The sequence below is a fragment of the Notothenia rossii genome (genome assembly GCF_949606895.1).
Source record: "Notothenia rossii genome assembly, chromosome: 4".
In the NCBI taxonomy this organism is placed as follows: domain Eukaryota; kingdom Metazoa; phylum Chordata; class Actinopteri; order Perciformes; family Nototheniidae; genus Notothenia; species Notothenia rossii.
The window spans coordinates 17101737-17115577 of NC_136902.1; the positions used below are offsets into that span (position 1 = coordinate 17101737).

Genomic DNA, 13841 nt, shown 5'->3' on the forward strand with positions numbered 1-13841 from the left:
CTGCCCCCTTGTGGACAGCAGGGGGTTATGACAACATTTGTCCCGTCAAACAGAAGACAAGGCACACACGTGTTACTTCTTTACAGCAGCAATTTCAAAATTTATTGAGACTGATTGGTTTTTGCAAATAATAGTCAAGCTAATTCTTCCACTAAACATGAAGTTAGAAAGAGGCTTGGATGCCCGCTGGGCCCGCCCCAACATCAAAACAGGAGGCTCATGGTTGGCTGTAAAAATGTTTTGTGATCAGTACTATCAACCAAAAAAAAATATCTGCACAAGAGCACATAAATCTGCCCGAAAACAAAACAGGTGTAAAAACAGGACAGGTTTTTTTTTGATTATTTAACACATTTTGTTACAAACACAGGTTTATGATAATCATCAATATAAAGTCAGTATCATATTGAACAATATTCCCAATGAAAATAAACAAACCTCAAGCGTGACCTTTTACAAATCAAAGACCCTCTGAAACTTGAGAAAATAAATAATATATAATCGTAATATAAATTCATATATATGAAGGTATACACACATCACTCTTAGTAGAAGAACAAAATCTAAAGTAAAAAGCGCCAAATTTGAAATATAGAATAATATAGATATACCCATATCTATGGCTTCATGATTTGCACGTGTGAATCAAGCTATACAGGCTAAATGAGGATTGCAATTTGTACACGTCTAAGAATACCCATAATCATCTGCAATAGAGCAAACAGTTCCAGTTTTGCATCATGTGGAATGAGACAGTTGTGTGCAGATGCCGAAGACGTCGCTTTGGTATGACAAAATGAGCACAGGCATGCAGTTAAGACCACAGAATCAGGGCACAAAAGGTCATCAACAAATGGTGGGAAGGAGAATCTAGTCGCCCATCATGATTTGTCTTCCTCCGAAACATTTTGCACCTCTAATCTGATCGGTCGCATCTAAGTAATCTCTATCCGTCGACACAAACACATACACATCTCTCGGAAACACACACTCTCACAAGCACACGGGTGAAATGTCATTGAGGCACATATTGAGGGGTTGATGGCAGACGTTTTTCCTGAAGTACAACCCAGTATGAGGAAGAAGACATACAGTACAGGTCGTGAGAAGAGCGCAGGGCAGGGGAGTCACACATACATCCAGATGTCTCTCAGTGGCTACACAGAACCACAGGACAGAGATTTGTCGCCGATCATGGGCTCCTTCCACACCCACCATTGACATTCATTAAAATCCTACCCCATTGACTTTCTTCTTCTTCTTTTTTTCTACCCAAAATTTTTACAAAATGGGTCGAAACAAAAACACAATAAATTATACAAACAAAATATAGACGGTAGCCAGATGTGAAGAAAGCATCACAAATCAAATTGTACTTAGAGTTTCTAAGTGGGGGTTGATGGGAAGTGCAGTCCATGGCACCTGAAGCAGACAGGCGACAAAAGGTTTCCCAGAGTTACTTCTGCAGCGCTCGCTTTCCCTTTTATTGTTAAGATTTTCGCCAGTATGGCAGATAGAAACACAGCATCTAAACGAAACACTGTCTGAGAGGAAGCATTGTCTGCATGCTGCATTTCTACGTGATTGTGTGTCATGCAAGGCGTGAGACAGTAGAAACTACAAAATAATCAGCTTGGTTTTCAGATGCGATCTTCAAAAGCTGGCTGGTACTTTCACACAGCCCTTCTTCATATTCACAATAATACCATAACATGTGCACTTTTTCAAACTGACAAATAGTGACAGGTTCAAAAAATAAAAACAACCCAACAACAAAACTGTTAACCACAACAATAAAATCCAAAAAAGCACCTGCACATACAGACTGTAAAACGAAAGCACTTCATGTATACAAGGTAATAGATTGTTTTTGGTTTGATATTTATCAATTAGTGTACATAAGTGATGCAAAAGCGTGTGCTGAATATATGTTTCAATCAATATCTAAAAGTTTGACAGTGAAGTTGTTTTTACCCTTGGTAAAAAAGAAAGCAAATACGACAGAAAAAGCGTAAACTGGCACAATAAAAGGTTGATAAAAGCCTTATGGCTTGCTGTCCACAACAAGGCAAAGTATAAAAGCTTTTTTCTTGTACAAGATATAAAATATCAAAAAAAGAACACACAATAAAGCTTAGCATCCAGCACTTAATAATAATTAATAATAGTAACATCAACAACAGTAACCATTGTTCTGATAATCATAATAATAAGACATGTCACCTGCCTCACTTGAATTGTCATAACATCGCAGATAAACATGGAAATAATCTTATAACTCAATATAGACTTTTTTTGGGACACTCAAGCATTCTTGCATACAGACACCCATCCTGATCCACCCCAGAGAGAGAGAGAGAGAGAGAGAGAGAGAGAGAGAGAGAGAGAGAGAGAGAGAGAGAGAGAGAGAGAGAGAGAGAGAGAGAGAATGACTTCTCAAAATAATTGGAAATCCACAAACAGGTTTTCAATAAATAGCTGTTAAACAAAACAAGTTAATATTACACTCTCTAAGATTATCAGACTCAGACATTTCAAGCACAATTTGATCCTTTTCTTTTAAACAAAACCGAAGAAAATATATAACCAAAAGAAAGTTGAACCATGGAGGGAGACTGCATATTCTGATATTACATGACAGGAAAAAAGAAAAGATACCAAACGTTTTGGAACAAAGGCAGCTCCTCCTTCAGTGTGAAAGACATGGCTCTCAGGTCCTATCATCACAACCTCCACTGAGAGAACCAGAGACAGTGAGAGACACAGAAAGAGTTAATAGTGTAGGTCCTGTGGATCATTGTTGAATCTTCAACCAGGGAAGCAGAAACAGATCTCCACGTTGTGTATGAACTCTGACATACACTCTCTCCGTCTCTTGCCGTCTCACACACACTCCCTTTTTAAAATCCCCCAAAAACGTATGTACATTAGTAAAATCTCCAGTATTTGTTGGGATGGATTGGCAGAAACCGTGTGGTTAACTTAAGTAAAGAAAAGATTAAGGACCCCATCGAAAAGGCATAGGCTATATAAACAGCAATCTGCACAAAGATTCAGTGATTTCTATATAACAGTCAAGAGGACATAAAGTATATCCTTAAAGGTAGGTGCGGTCACCGAGTTGTTAAGGTAAAGATCAGATCAAAAATGTAAACCACGGGTTCAGGGCTTTGATAGGAGTCAGTTGTCGTTAAAGTGCAAGTCTGTGGCAGTAGGACTCTGCATCAACAATGTGCCGTCGAGCTGCCCGCTCCGACACACGTAGCTTTGCAATAGATTTAGACTCTCCCTTTCCCTTGTAGAGAGACACTTTCCCCACAAACATTACAGTCCAGGTGGCACCAAGACACCCTCACCCTCCTGGCTTTTTCCATACTCTGTCAGTGATCCTTGGTTTCCATGGTGATTGTGATGGCAAACATACAAAGTTGCATTGGCCATGTCCTTGGCAGCGTCCTCGTTGATTCCTGTTGTGACAGAGTAGACAACTACTGGACTCTGGCCTGAACCCTCAAGAAAAAGAAACACAAAAGCACTGCATCAGAAGTAAAGGAGGTAAGCAGAAAAAGCCTTGCACCTTAGCCTTCTCTCGACCTCTCTTCTTCTACTATGGCAGTCAAGGTTGAGAATAGCCTAAGTGTGTGTGTGTGTGTGTGTGTGTGTGTGTGTGTGTGTGTGTGTGTGTGTGTGTGTGTGTGTGTGTGTGTGTGTGTGTGTGTGTGTGTGTGTGTGTGTGTGTGTGTGTGTGTGTGTGTGTGGGGGTGTGTGTGTGTGTGTGTGTGTGTTACTCGTAATGGTTTTAGATCATTGTTGCGCATCACCCTACAGCATTTCCATTCAAAGGAAGGCCTGCCCACAGTGGGACGAATGGGTAAAGAGAGCAGAGGATTCTACCCAAGAGATCGCAAGAGATCTTCAGAGATTGGTTGATGAGCCGCTGACAGGAGCCTGACAGATTCTAGGAGATCCAGGCGAAGTCCCTCTCGCTCCCGTTCTGCTGCTCCCCCTCCTGTGCCGAGGAGTCGCTCTCCTCCTTCTCATTGTCCAGTGCTCCGTGTGCCTCGGAGGTCATCCCCGAGTCTTTCCACTTCCCTCCTTCCTCCTCCCCTTCTCCCATCATCTCTCCGTCCCCTTCCACCATCATCTCCTCCTCGCCATCTCCATCACCGTCACACTCTGCCTGGTCATCGTGGAAACGGTCCCCAGGATACAGCTCCTCCTCGGGGGAGATGTCTCCTCCCACCTCCCCGTTGTGGTCCAGCAGCGCGGCCATGCCTCGGCCAGAGCAGTCTGCGCAGACGCCGTGACGCCGAGAGCCGTGTTTGATTCCCACGCTGGCTGCCGACATGAAGACTCGGCTGCACACTTTACACACATACTTCTTGTCTTTACTGTGGACCTGTTGAAAGGAAACACAAACGTTTTTTTAATGTCATATTTTACACTATGGCCAGGAGTTAAACAAAGGCCTACCCTCTTCCATCATCAGCCCTGCATATCCTGAACAAAGTATATTTTGACTAAATGTGTTACCCTGGCTTTGCAATCTGCTATTGTTATTTGGCTTGGTTTACGTGGTGCTTTATGTTTAAAATAATGAACAAAAGGCTATAGAATGGTATGGTACGGTATGTGTCAAAATAAAAATTGGCAACGTTTGTCGAAGAAAGTAATTGTATAGTACATGTATCTTAAATATTGTGAAAAAAGTAACTATAGGATTATATTAGTATAGTAGTAGTATTATGGCGAAAATAAAGCAAAAAAAGCCAATAAAAGTCACAGTTACATATATAGTATGTTCAAAAATCGGAAAAAGTCATAGTATAGAATGTTAAGGTTTGAAAAAAGAATCAAAGTATATTATGTTGACAAAAATATATTGTATAGTATGTTTTTAAAAATAGATGAAATATTGTCCCATAAGGTCCAGCGGTTAGGATTGCTGGTTTTCACCCAGGTGGCCCGGGTTAAACTCCCGGTATGGGAAGTGAAAAAAAGTCTCATAGGATAGTATGCTGAACATTTGAAAAAAAGGCATAGGATAGTCTGTCCAAAATTTGAAAAAGTAATACATGCCGAAAAAATTAATACAGTACGTCAATGCAAAGCATGTTTAAAATGTCATGAACAAAGTCATAATTTATGTTGATCAACGTTATAGACACCAGCTAGTGTTAGAGATGTTGTGACTCTACAGGTGAGCAGTGTGGTGAAGGTGATTCTGCCCAACCCCCCCCCTCGAGTGAGCTGCCCTCAGAGCGTGGATTTTGCTGCGGTGTCGTCAAACCTCTCGACCCTTCCTCAGACACTAAGCCTGTCTTGTTTATTATACATTTTTCGGACAGTTATGTCTCCTTTAAATGCCATTGAAAGATTTGGATATTTCAAAAAGTGTGTATATTGTAATATTGCAATATTTTAAGGTGTGCCCAGAGACCCCCATAAAAAACCCAATGTATGTGTGATTGACTGTCTCCTGCGGGTGATGGGATAGCTGCACTCACCAGTGTGTGCCGCTTCATGTGCTCCCTCCTGGTGAACTTCTTGCCACAGATTTCACAGGGGTAGGGCCTCTCGCCGGTGTGGGAGCGCATGTGCCTTTTTAAGATGCACTGGTGCATAGCAGAGAAACCGCAGTAGGGGCACTTGAACTTTTTACGGATCACAGTGAAGTCATTCACTGTAAGGACAGCAAGAGGGAGAGAAAAAAAGAATACAAAAAAGGATTAGTGTTCAATGAAGCTCTTTTAAATAAACCAAGACGTTACTTTTCAGTTATTACATTTAATTAGCGGCAAGGTCTAGAAATGTACCATCAATTCCCATGGTCACCCCAATCCCAGTCAAAGCTACAGTTGCCCTGGCAACAGCTCTTCCTCCATACTAAAGCAATAAAGGCGAAGAGATACTATAAACACGACACACAACAGTCAGTCTGCTTTAGTTGCTCTAGAGGGTCTCTGCTATGGACAGCAATACACAGACAGAAAGACAAACACAGACAATGACAAGAGGCCTGGGGGCTAGGAAATAAAATCACACACACAAAGAGATGCTTTAGCAATGATATGAGAAGAAAACTAATGTTAATAACTTGTCACAATCTTGTGTAGAGCTGTGGAAAGCCAATCATCTCAAGGTCTAGACTCAAATGGTTGCTAAGAAGGGCATCAAAATAAACAGATTGTGTGTGTGAAAAGCTTTGCAGTCAAGGCATACAGTGTATGACCATGAGAGATCAGGACTGGATGTCGGGGTACTCACACACAACACAACATAACTACTGTACAGAAAGGTGGGGTCACACACAGTTTAGGGTTTTAGGCTTAAAGTGACACAATATAATTACCTCAATCTGCAAATCGACTTCTGCCCTGATTAAACACTCAACAGCACAAAAACATGCAAGCACACATCAAATGCACAACTGATACGGACATCTTATTCAGATAATATTCTGCTGAGCGGTGAGTTAAAATCAAAAGACAAAGAAAGGAATATTTATGATTGTGTGAATGATATGCACGGCACGGATAAAAGATAAAGAACTACGGAGAGGTTTTCATTTCATTTTGCATCACAGTTTAATTACAGCATCAAAACTACAAGCAGGATTATTAAAAATGTCCTATCTCTGTACAAAATGTGTTTTTCCCAAGGAAAATAAAGTATAATCTGGAGTAAAAATACCTTTCAGTATTTACAACACATTTACAGAACGAGCCACACAGTATTTGCCATTTCTTCTGACTGGCTGTCTCTGCAGAGTTCCTGATCAGTTCCTGACTTCTCTGAGCCTGCCAGTCGGTTTCTGCTGGCTAGGACACCCTACCTGGGGTGTCATATCAGAAAGGATTTGGCATTTGGGAGTACTTTGTGTGTATGTTTACACAACAGCATATTCCCCACCTTTTCTTCCTTTACTGAGCCCACAGAAATAGTCCTATGTGTTGGAGCGACTGTGTACTATTAGAAGGACACACAGGTGGATGTCTTCCATTTGGATACTCACAAAAGAGCGTTATCATTTGGTATCAGGGAAATATATTGGTTTATAGTTACAGGCCTGCTGAGAACATTTTGGCAGAAATTGGTGTGAATTTACATTAGCGATGATTTTGAAGCCAGTGTTCATGCTGATTCCAATATCCTGCAGCTCTATAACACCCTCTGCGTTACTGTCTTCACCATCGACAGTATATTCCTCTCCTGCGTTTAACCCACTTGTCTCACAACCAAACCATTAGCTGTCCGCAGCAGTGGCATCAAGACGCTCATCTGGTTTAAGGGGCATCTGCCCCTCTGACCCTACTTCCTCTTCAGATGAAGAGGTCAGGGGTCAAGAGGGGACAGAGCCATGAAGGACCAATTACTGTCCAGCTCTGGCCAACAGAGGACTTACAGATATGAGACGGAGGAGAAGGACAGAGAGAGAGAAAATGACACCTCCCAACCCCCATCTGAGATGCTACTGCTTTATTGTTTTAGCGCGCTTTGTCTCATTGGGAACACCCCCTCCATCTGCACCCATCTGACAGCAATGACTGAAGGTAATCATGTCAGAGGGATAACTGACAACGAGACTCTACGTGTCCAGTGGGGATGGTGATACAATGACTTCGTGATTTTTTCTTTGAGTTTCAGTTTGAAGAAAAGTAACCACCATCCATTTCGTTTCAAGCCATTTCACTGGCCTTGGACATAATCGAATTTGTGTCTTTAATCTGCTCTCATGCTGCAATTGTACAAAGTTCCTGCAGGTGGTGTGGTTGTGTGGGTTGTGAGCCAAAGTAAAGCCTGAGTGTCTTTGTGCCCATAGTGCAGGGGTGGACACACAGATAAAGATCTCTCTGCCTAAAAAGGAGAGAAGAGTTTAGTCAGACTGGTGACTGGCGACAGAGAGCCAGACAAGTGCTTTAGGTTGGTGAGACGGAAAGACCCCACCCCCCTCGACCCACTCGGCAATGCAACCAAAGGTTATTCACCTGTTTTTGTCCAATCAGTGAAAACTGAAACCTTTCAAAAACCCAAAGATAACTAAGAAACTGTCAGTTCATTAAACAGCCCAGCTTTGCATACCAATTGTCCATTGTTGACGTAAGCTCTTGATTCTAGTTAAAAAAATATTGACATATATAAACAATATTTAACAAAAGAAACACAATTTAAAAAAAGGTGTCCCTAAGATGATGTGTTCACGTTTTCTTTCTTAGTGCAATTGCGCCACAGAGCATCTTGGCGTGAACGTAAACACGTGAGGATACGCTGCTAACTGATTGGTATAAATGAGAGCACAAAGTCTGCCTCAATTTTCCACATTGATACAGGGATCATGATTGTCAACTTTCCTCTCATGAGAAAACCTCCACAGGGAATCTATAACCCCACCCTGAGTCATTTCCATCCCAGTGCTGACTCCCAGCAGAGCTCCTGGCATTGACCCCATCTGGCAGCACACTTTAACATGTGTCGCCAGGTTTTTCTGGGTGCTAAAAGCCTTGGCACAGGCTGGGCAGGTGTGCCCTCTTTCTTTGGAGTGCACGGAGGACAGATGCCTGTGCAGGTCGGTGCGGTCTCTGAAGTGTTTCATACAGTACACACACTGCATCAGCTTCTTCTTGAAGTGGATGGTCTTCTCGTGTCTGTCTGCATTTGATTTGAGGGTGAAGCTTGCGGGGCACTGGGAGCAAAGGTAGCGGGCCGACGTGGGCTCGGCCACTGTGGGGCGGCAGAGAGACTGGAAGAAGTGAAGAGGCTGGGATTGTGGATGGTGACGGAGCTGTGTCGGTTGGTGGTGCGGACCCTGCATGTTTGGCCAGTCCAGAGACAAGGCCATCAGAGACAGGGTGTGGCGGTACTCATGTTCCCTCAGATGCTCCAGGCTGCTGCACAGCCGTTTGCACAGGGAGCAGGCGAACCCCTGAGAGGGCCAGGCACCGGGCTCTGGCAGGCCCATTTTCCCTGACCCAGCCTCTCCGCCCAGCACCGTCAGCCCTTTAGTCCCTCTGGCAGCCACGGTTACTGATGCAGGAACAGTCAACCCCCCAGCACAGCTCTCACCGCCCATCTGATCCCTCTCCACCGGACACTGGTCACCTTCCAAGGCTGAGATAGCGAGAAGGAAAGAGTGGAAGTGAGAGCAATAGATAAAAGGGGCAAACTCTCTCTTAAGTTATCTTAATGTGTGATATGCTTTGAATGTAAAGCCTAAACTATACCTGTGCTGAACTGTTGCATGACTTCTTTGTCTTTAACACCCTCCTGTAAGCACAAAAGATCTTGTTATGTCACACACACACACACACACATTAATAAGTTGTGTATGGATTGTTGTCTGGGCATGCAGGAGGCAGGCAGGTGGGACAGTCTGCAAAGACAATCTTTAGTCTGTGAGAAACACAATAACAAAGACATGAAAACAGTAAAGAAAAAGAAGAGAAACACATACATGGATCAGAGTGATTTAAAGACACGGATACATTGTTAGAGATTAGCAAGCAAACACAATCTTGCAAAGAGCTGACAGATCCTGGATGGCTTCCTGGGAGACACAGAACGAGCAGTAAGTTTGATCTACTGTATTAATAATAATATCTGCCTGATACAGCAAGGCGCCCTAAAGACCTCTCCCTTTTCTCATGTACACCCCATCTGAACTCTATCCTTCCTCAATCTTCTTCACGCTCGTGCCATTCCCCCCCCCCCCCCCCCAAAAAAAAACATAGTATGACTTTTTATGACAAAATATTCAATAACTGTTTTGTAAGATATTGATATAATATACATGGACATTGTTTGTGATGAACTCTCTCCAGTTAGTTTTATTATATTGTATTGCATGATATGCTACGATATTTATTTATGATATTTTTATTTTTATAATTGTTTTACGATAAACTATACTATTATTAATAATTGATATACTAGGAAATTGTCTGTACATTTTCACATAAACTACTATACTTAGATTTTTCAATGATTTGTTATGATGTACAGAACTAAACTATGACTTTATATATGACTTTTTTATGGCATGCACAACTAGGACTTTTTCTTACATACCTTACTATACCTACAACTAAGACATACTTTATTATGACTTGAATGGAATACAATGCTATGATTCAATTTATGGCATTTTCTAAGACATTTTAGCATTGTCAATTGTTAAGCGTTCTACATCGATTTTAGAAGTGGCAGACAAATAAATAAGTGGCAAATAGAAATGTTCAGCGACCTGACCACAGTGGCAGGTGAAGACAACAACTTAATTTCAGAACTAGCCCCCACCCATATCCTCATCCCCTACACTCCGCCTCCTCCGCCTTATCCGCCTCCTCCTCCTCCTCCTCCTCCTCCTCCACCTCCTCCTCCTCCTCCTCCTCCTCCTCCTCCTCCTCCTCCTCCTCCACCTCTCTGAGAACAGAACACCATGCACTGTGCAAACAGATGGCTTGTCCACCAAGATAGGGAGGCTTGTTGGGAGGCAGGTCCACTGAAATCAAATGCTGCTCCTAAAACACTCACCCGCACACAAACACACACACTGGCACAAAACTCAAATCCACACATGCTCATACTGCCATGCTCACACACGCCCACACTCCCTCACACACACAAACACACACACACACACACACACACACACACACACACACACACACACACACACACACACACACACACACACACACACACACACACACACACACACACACACACACACACACACACACACACACACACACACACACACACACACACACACACACACACACACACACACACACACACACACACACACACACACACACACACACACACACACACACACACACACACACACACACACACACTGAACAGAACAAACAATTTCCTGGGCTGCGAGAGCAAACCTCTCATTGTCTACTTGTATTGATTCTAGTCAGTCTCACTACCTCGCCCGTTATCTGCCATCTCTTAGCACACGCAGCCATTGTGACCAGATGTGTCATCTCTCATGTAACCACTATAAACTATCGCTAATACCGAGCAAAGACTCTTGGCTTGAAGGTGGATTTGGGTCTGGCTATATTAAAAAAAGATGATATGAAAAAACTAAAAAGGGAGACAAGAGTACAGAATGAGGAAGAAAAGGCAAACAAAGCACACAGAAAAGAAAGACAAACAAAAGAAAACAGTCTGAATTTTTGCCAGATTCCACACAGAGGGCGGTTGAGAGATGCTGCGTAATTGTAATGTTTTTTAATCATGAAAAACAACCCCATTAACCCTACTTCTCCTGATAAAGCCCCACAACCCCACCATGTTTCAAGTCACTTTCTTTTATCTGTCATCTCAACCCCCCTCGGTGTGTTTGTAGAAAAAGGGTGAAGCCGCTCCCTGGATGCTCTTCTCCACTCTTTGAAAGCTGTCTGAGTGGAGGAGTCATACCCAGAGAGCGACCTCTGACCTGGAGCTAAGCCAGGATCTGTGGGCTTACCTCAGGCAGTGTGTAGGGCTCCGGGCCCTTGGGGGCCTCCTCCACTTCCATGTCCAACCCTTCTGAGTGCAGCGGGGGTGCCCCAGCCCGCTGCCCGGGGGCCTCCAGGGGCCGAGGCTCAGAGGGTTGCAGTGGCGTGGGTGGAGTGGGTGGGTAGTGAGTTGATGATGACGGCGGTAGTGGTGGTGGTGGTGATGGTGGAAGATGAGTAGAAAGAAGAGGAAGAGTAGGAGGAGGAGAGGAGCCAGCCCCCTGTTTGTTATGAATAGTGGCCCCCATGGCCCCTGGCCGGAGTGTGCTGCAGTAGTTGTTGGAGCGGAGCCCTGAGGAGCACAGGAAACGAGTCTCACCCACCCACTCACGTACAACTGCAACTCTGCTAGCAGCTGGCCACCAGAACACAACGGGAGAGAGTGGGCAGGGGGGCACACAGAGGCTGCCAGTGCTACACTATCAAACACTGTGGAGAGGGGGAGGAAGAAAAACTCTGAAGTTTCACTTTCCACCAGCCGAGGGGAAAGGGTTAGGGCTTCTCTTCTCTCTTTCTCTCACTGTTTCTTTCACTCCTCTGCTCTCCTTCTCCTTCCACCCACATGCGTGCGCAGAGGATGGCAGTGAGTGTGTTTGTGTTTCTTGAGAGAGTGTGCATGTGCTGTGTGAGTAAAATGCATATATGGAGAGGGCTTGAGGATCCTCTGTAGCGTGGAGGGAGATTGTTTTGGAGAGGAGCCATCTTGCAGCTCAAGTAAAGACTTTGTGTACGCGCAGGGTAAAGGACGACTGTATCGACCACGTAAGATGTTTACCGGCAACAAGTAAAAGGCAGGGTGGATGATGATTTCCAAATTCCTCACAGGGCCTTTAGCTCGCTATAACTATTCTCACAGAAGCTTTTTCTGCTACATTAACATCACCATTAGCTGGTACTGTGAGTGCATCTCTTTTTCTCAAAGTGCATATAAATCATAGAGTAATGTGTTGCAGGTTATTGTGGATTGTGTGTGTGCGTATGCGAGTATGCGCAAGTGTGGGCAGCGTTTTGGGGAATGTGTCCAGAGTTATGCAAAGCGTTAGCCATTCATTGCCCTCCTCTGCACAACGGACAGAATCACACAACCATGAGGCTCGACCGTGGACGGATTCCTGGAATGTTAAACTACCGCGCCCGACACTCCCCACTCCCACTTACTGAGAACACACACAAATGCTCAACTCCCCATCTCCTTTTCCCCACCCCCGGCAGTGTCGGGAAGAACAACAGCAAGAGGGAGGCAGAAAGGGAGACAGTAGAGAAATGAGCTACAGGTGAGAGGAGCAGCTCATTAACTAATTGTCTTCTGGCAGTGGACCCTTCTTAGGAAAAGACACTAATGGAATAGCTCTGTTGAACAGTCTCGGTTTAAGCTTCTTAAAGAATTTCAAAATACAATTGTTATTTCTTTGCAATCTTGTCTGACTGAGTTTAATATTGCAGTTGCGTCTAGAAAGCCGTACAGGTTACAAAAAACAGCAGGCTGACTCGGTGCAAAGTGACACGAGTAAATGAAATAGAAGAAAAACACATTAATGTAGAGTAACTAAATTACTTACAACTACTGTACAACCTGCATGCTCTCCTCCACCCCATTCTGAGTGGGGTCAGACATATTACATATGTTTAGGCTTTAGGGAGGCAATTACTGTAAGCTAACTGACCAATTGCCAATAGCCAATCAACTTTCAAGTCTGTTTGCAGGAGTTTTCAAAACGCTTAATGACGCCCTATTAGCAAAAGCCTTTGGACAGGTTTATTGCACTTTTATTGCTTAATGATACGGGGAAACAAACCTGGTTTGGACTTGTGTTTCAGACACTGTATGAAGAGATTAAATAAAAAAAGTTACAGCAGTTCCAATAAAATAAATGGATTATGAGTCCTTTTATGAAGTTAGAACTCCTGCATCAATATCTACCATTAACTTTGTTCTTACTAAAAAATGCAGGAGGAGGATATGGTTTTACAATAAAAGGATCCAAAAATGTTTAATATGAAATCAAGATTTGTGTCACTGTCATAAATAAAAATCATAAAAAACTGTGAAGCCACTGTGGAGTGAGTCAAACGTAGATGTGAACTGAAGAGTGCAGGAAGTAAAGAGAAAAGTTCAATAATGTCAGCATGATCCCTATATTTAATTGGATGTTCTTGACAGTGGCAGTGAGGACAGGTGCGCAGGGATGGTCCGGCCAAATCCATTGTCTGGCATTGATTGTCTGTGGTCCAAAAGGGGTAGCAGGGACAAATCCCAATGATCTTAATTGGATTGAGGAGGCTGATTGACATACTGACTGGATTTACAGATTTTGGAATTCCACA

The 13841-nt window shown here is 43.4% G+C and overlaps 1 protein-coding gene across 5 annotated transcripts in view; it reads right to left on the reverse strand.

The window, feature by feature from the left end:
- Window positions 1–72: 72 nt before the first annotated feature.
- zbtb46 (zinc finger and BTB domain containing 46) overlaps window positions 73–13841 on the reverse strand; it is a 59232-nt gene continuing 45463 nt past the window's right edge. For 3 of the 5 annotated variants that reach the window (XM_079678936.1, XM_079678935.1, XM_079678937.1), the window contains exons 5-7: window positions 11486–11808; window positions 9222–9264; window positions 5633–9108 (exon numbers count right to left, since the gene is read on the reverse strand). In XM_079678936.1, the coding sequence (XP_079535062.1) occupies window positions 8309–9108; window positions 9222–9264; window positions 11486–11808 (1166 nt within the window). In that variant the 3' untranslated portion in view covers window positions 5633–8308. Of the gene's footprint in view, window positions 4400–5507; window positions 9109–9221; window positions 9265–11485; window positions 11809–13841 lie in introns of those variants that run through there. The other 2 variants (XM_079678939.1, XM_079678938.1) reach the window with 2 other exon arrangements.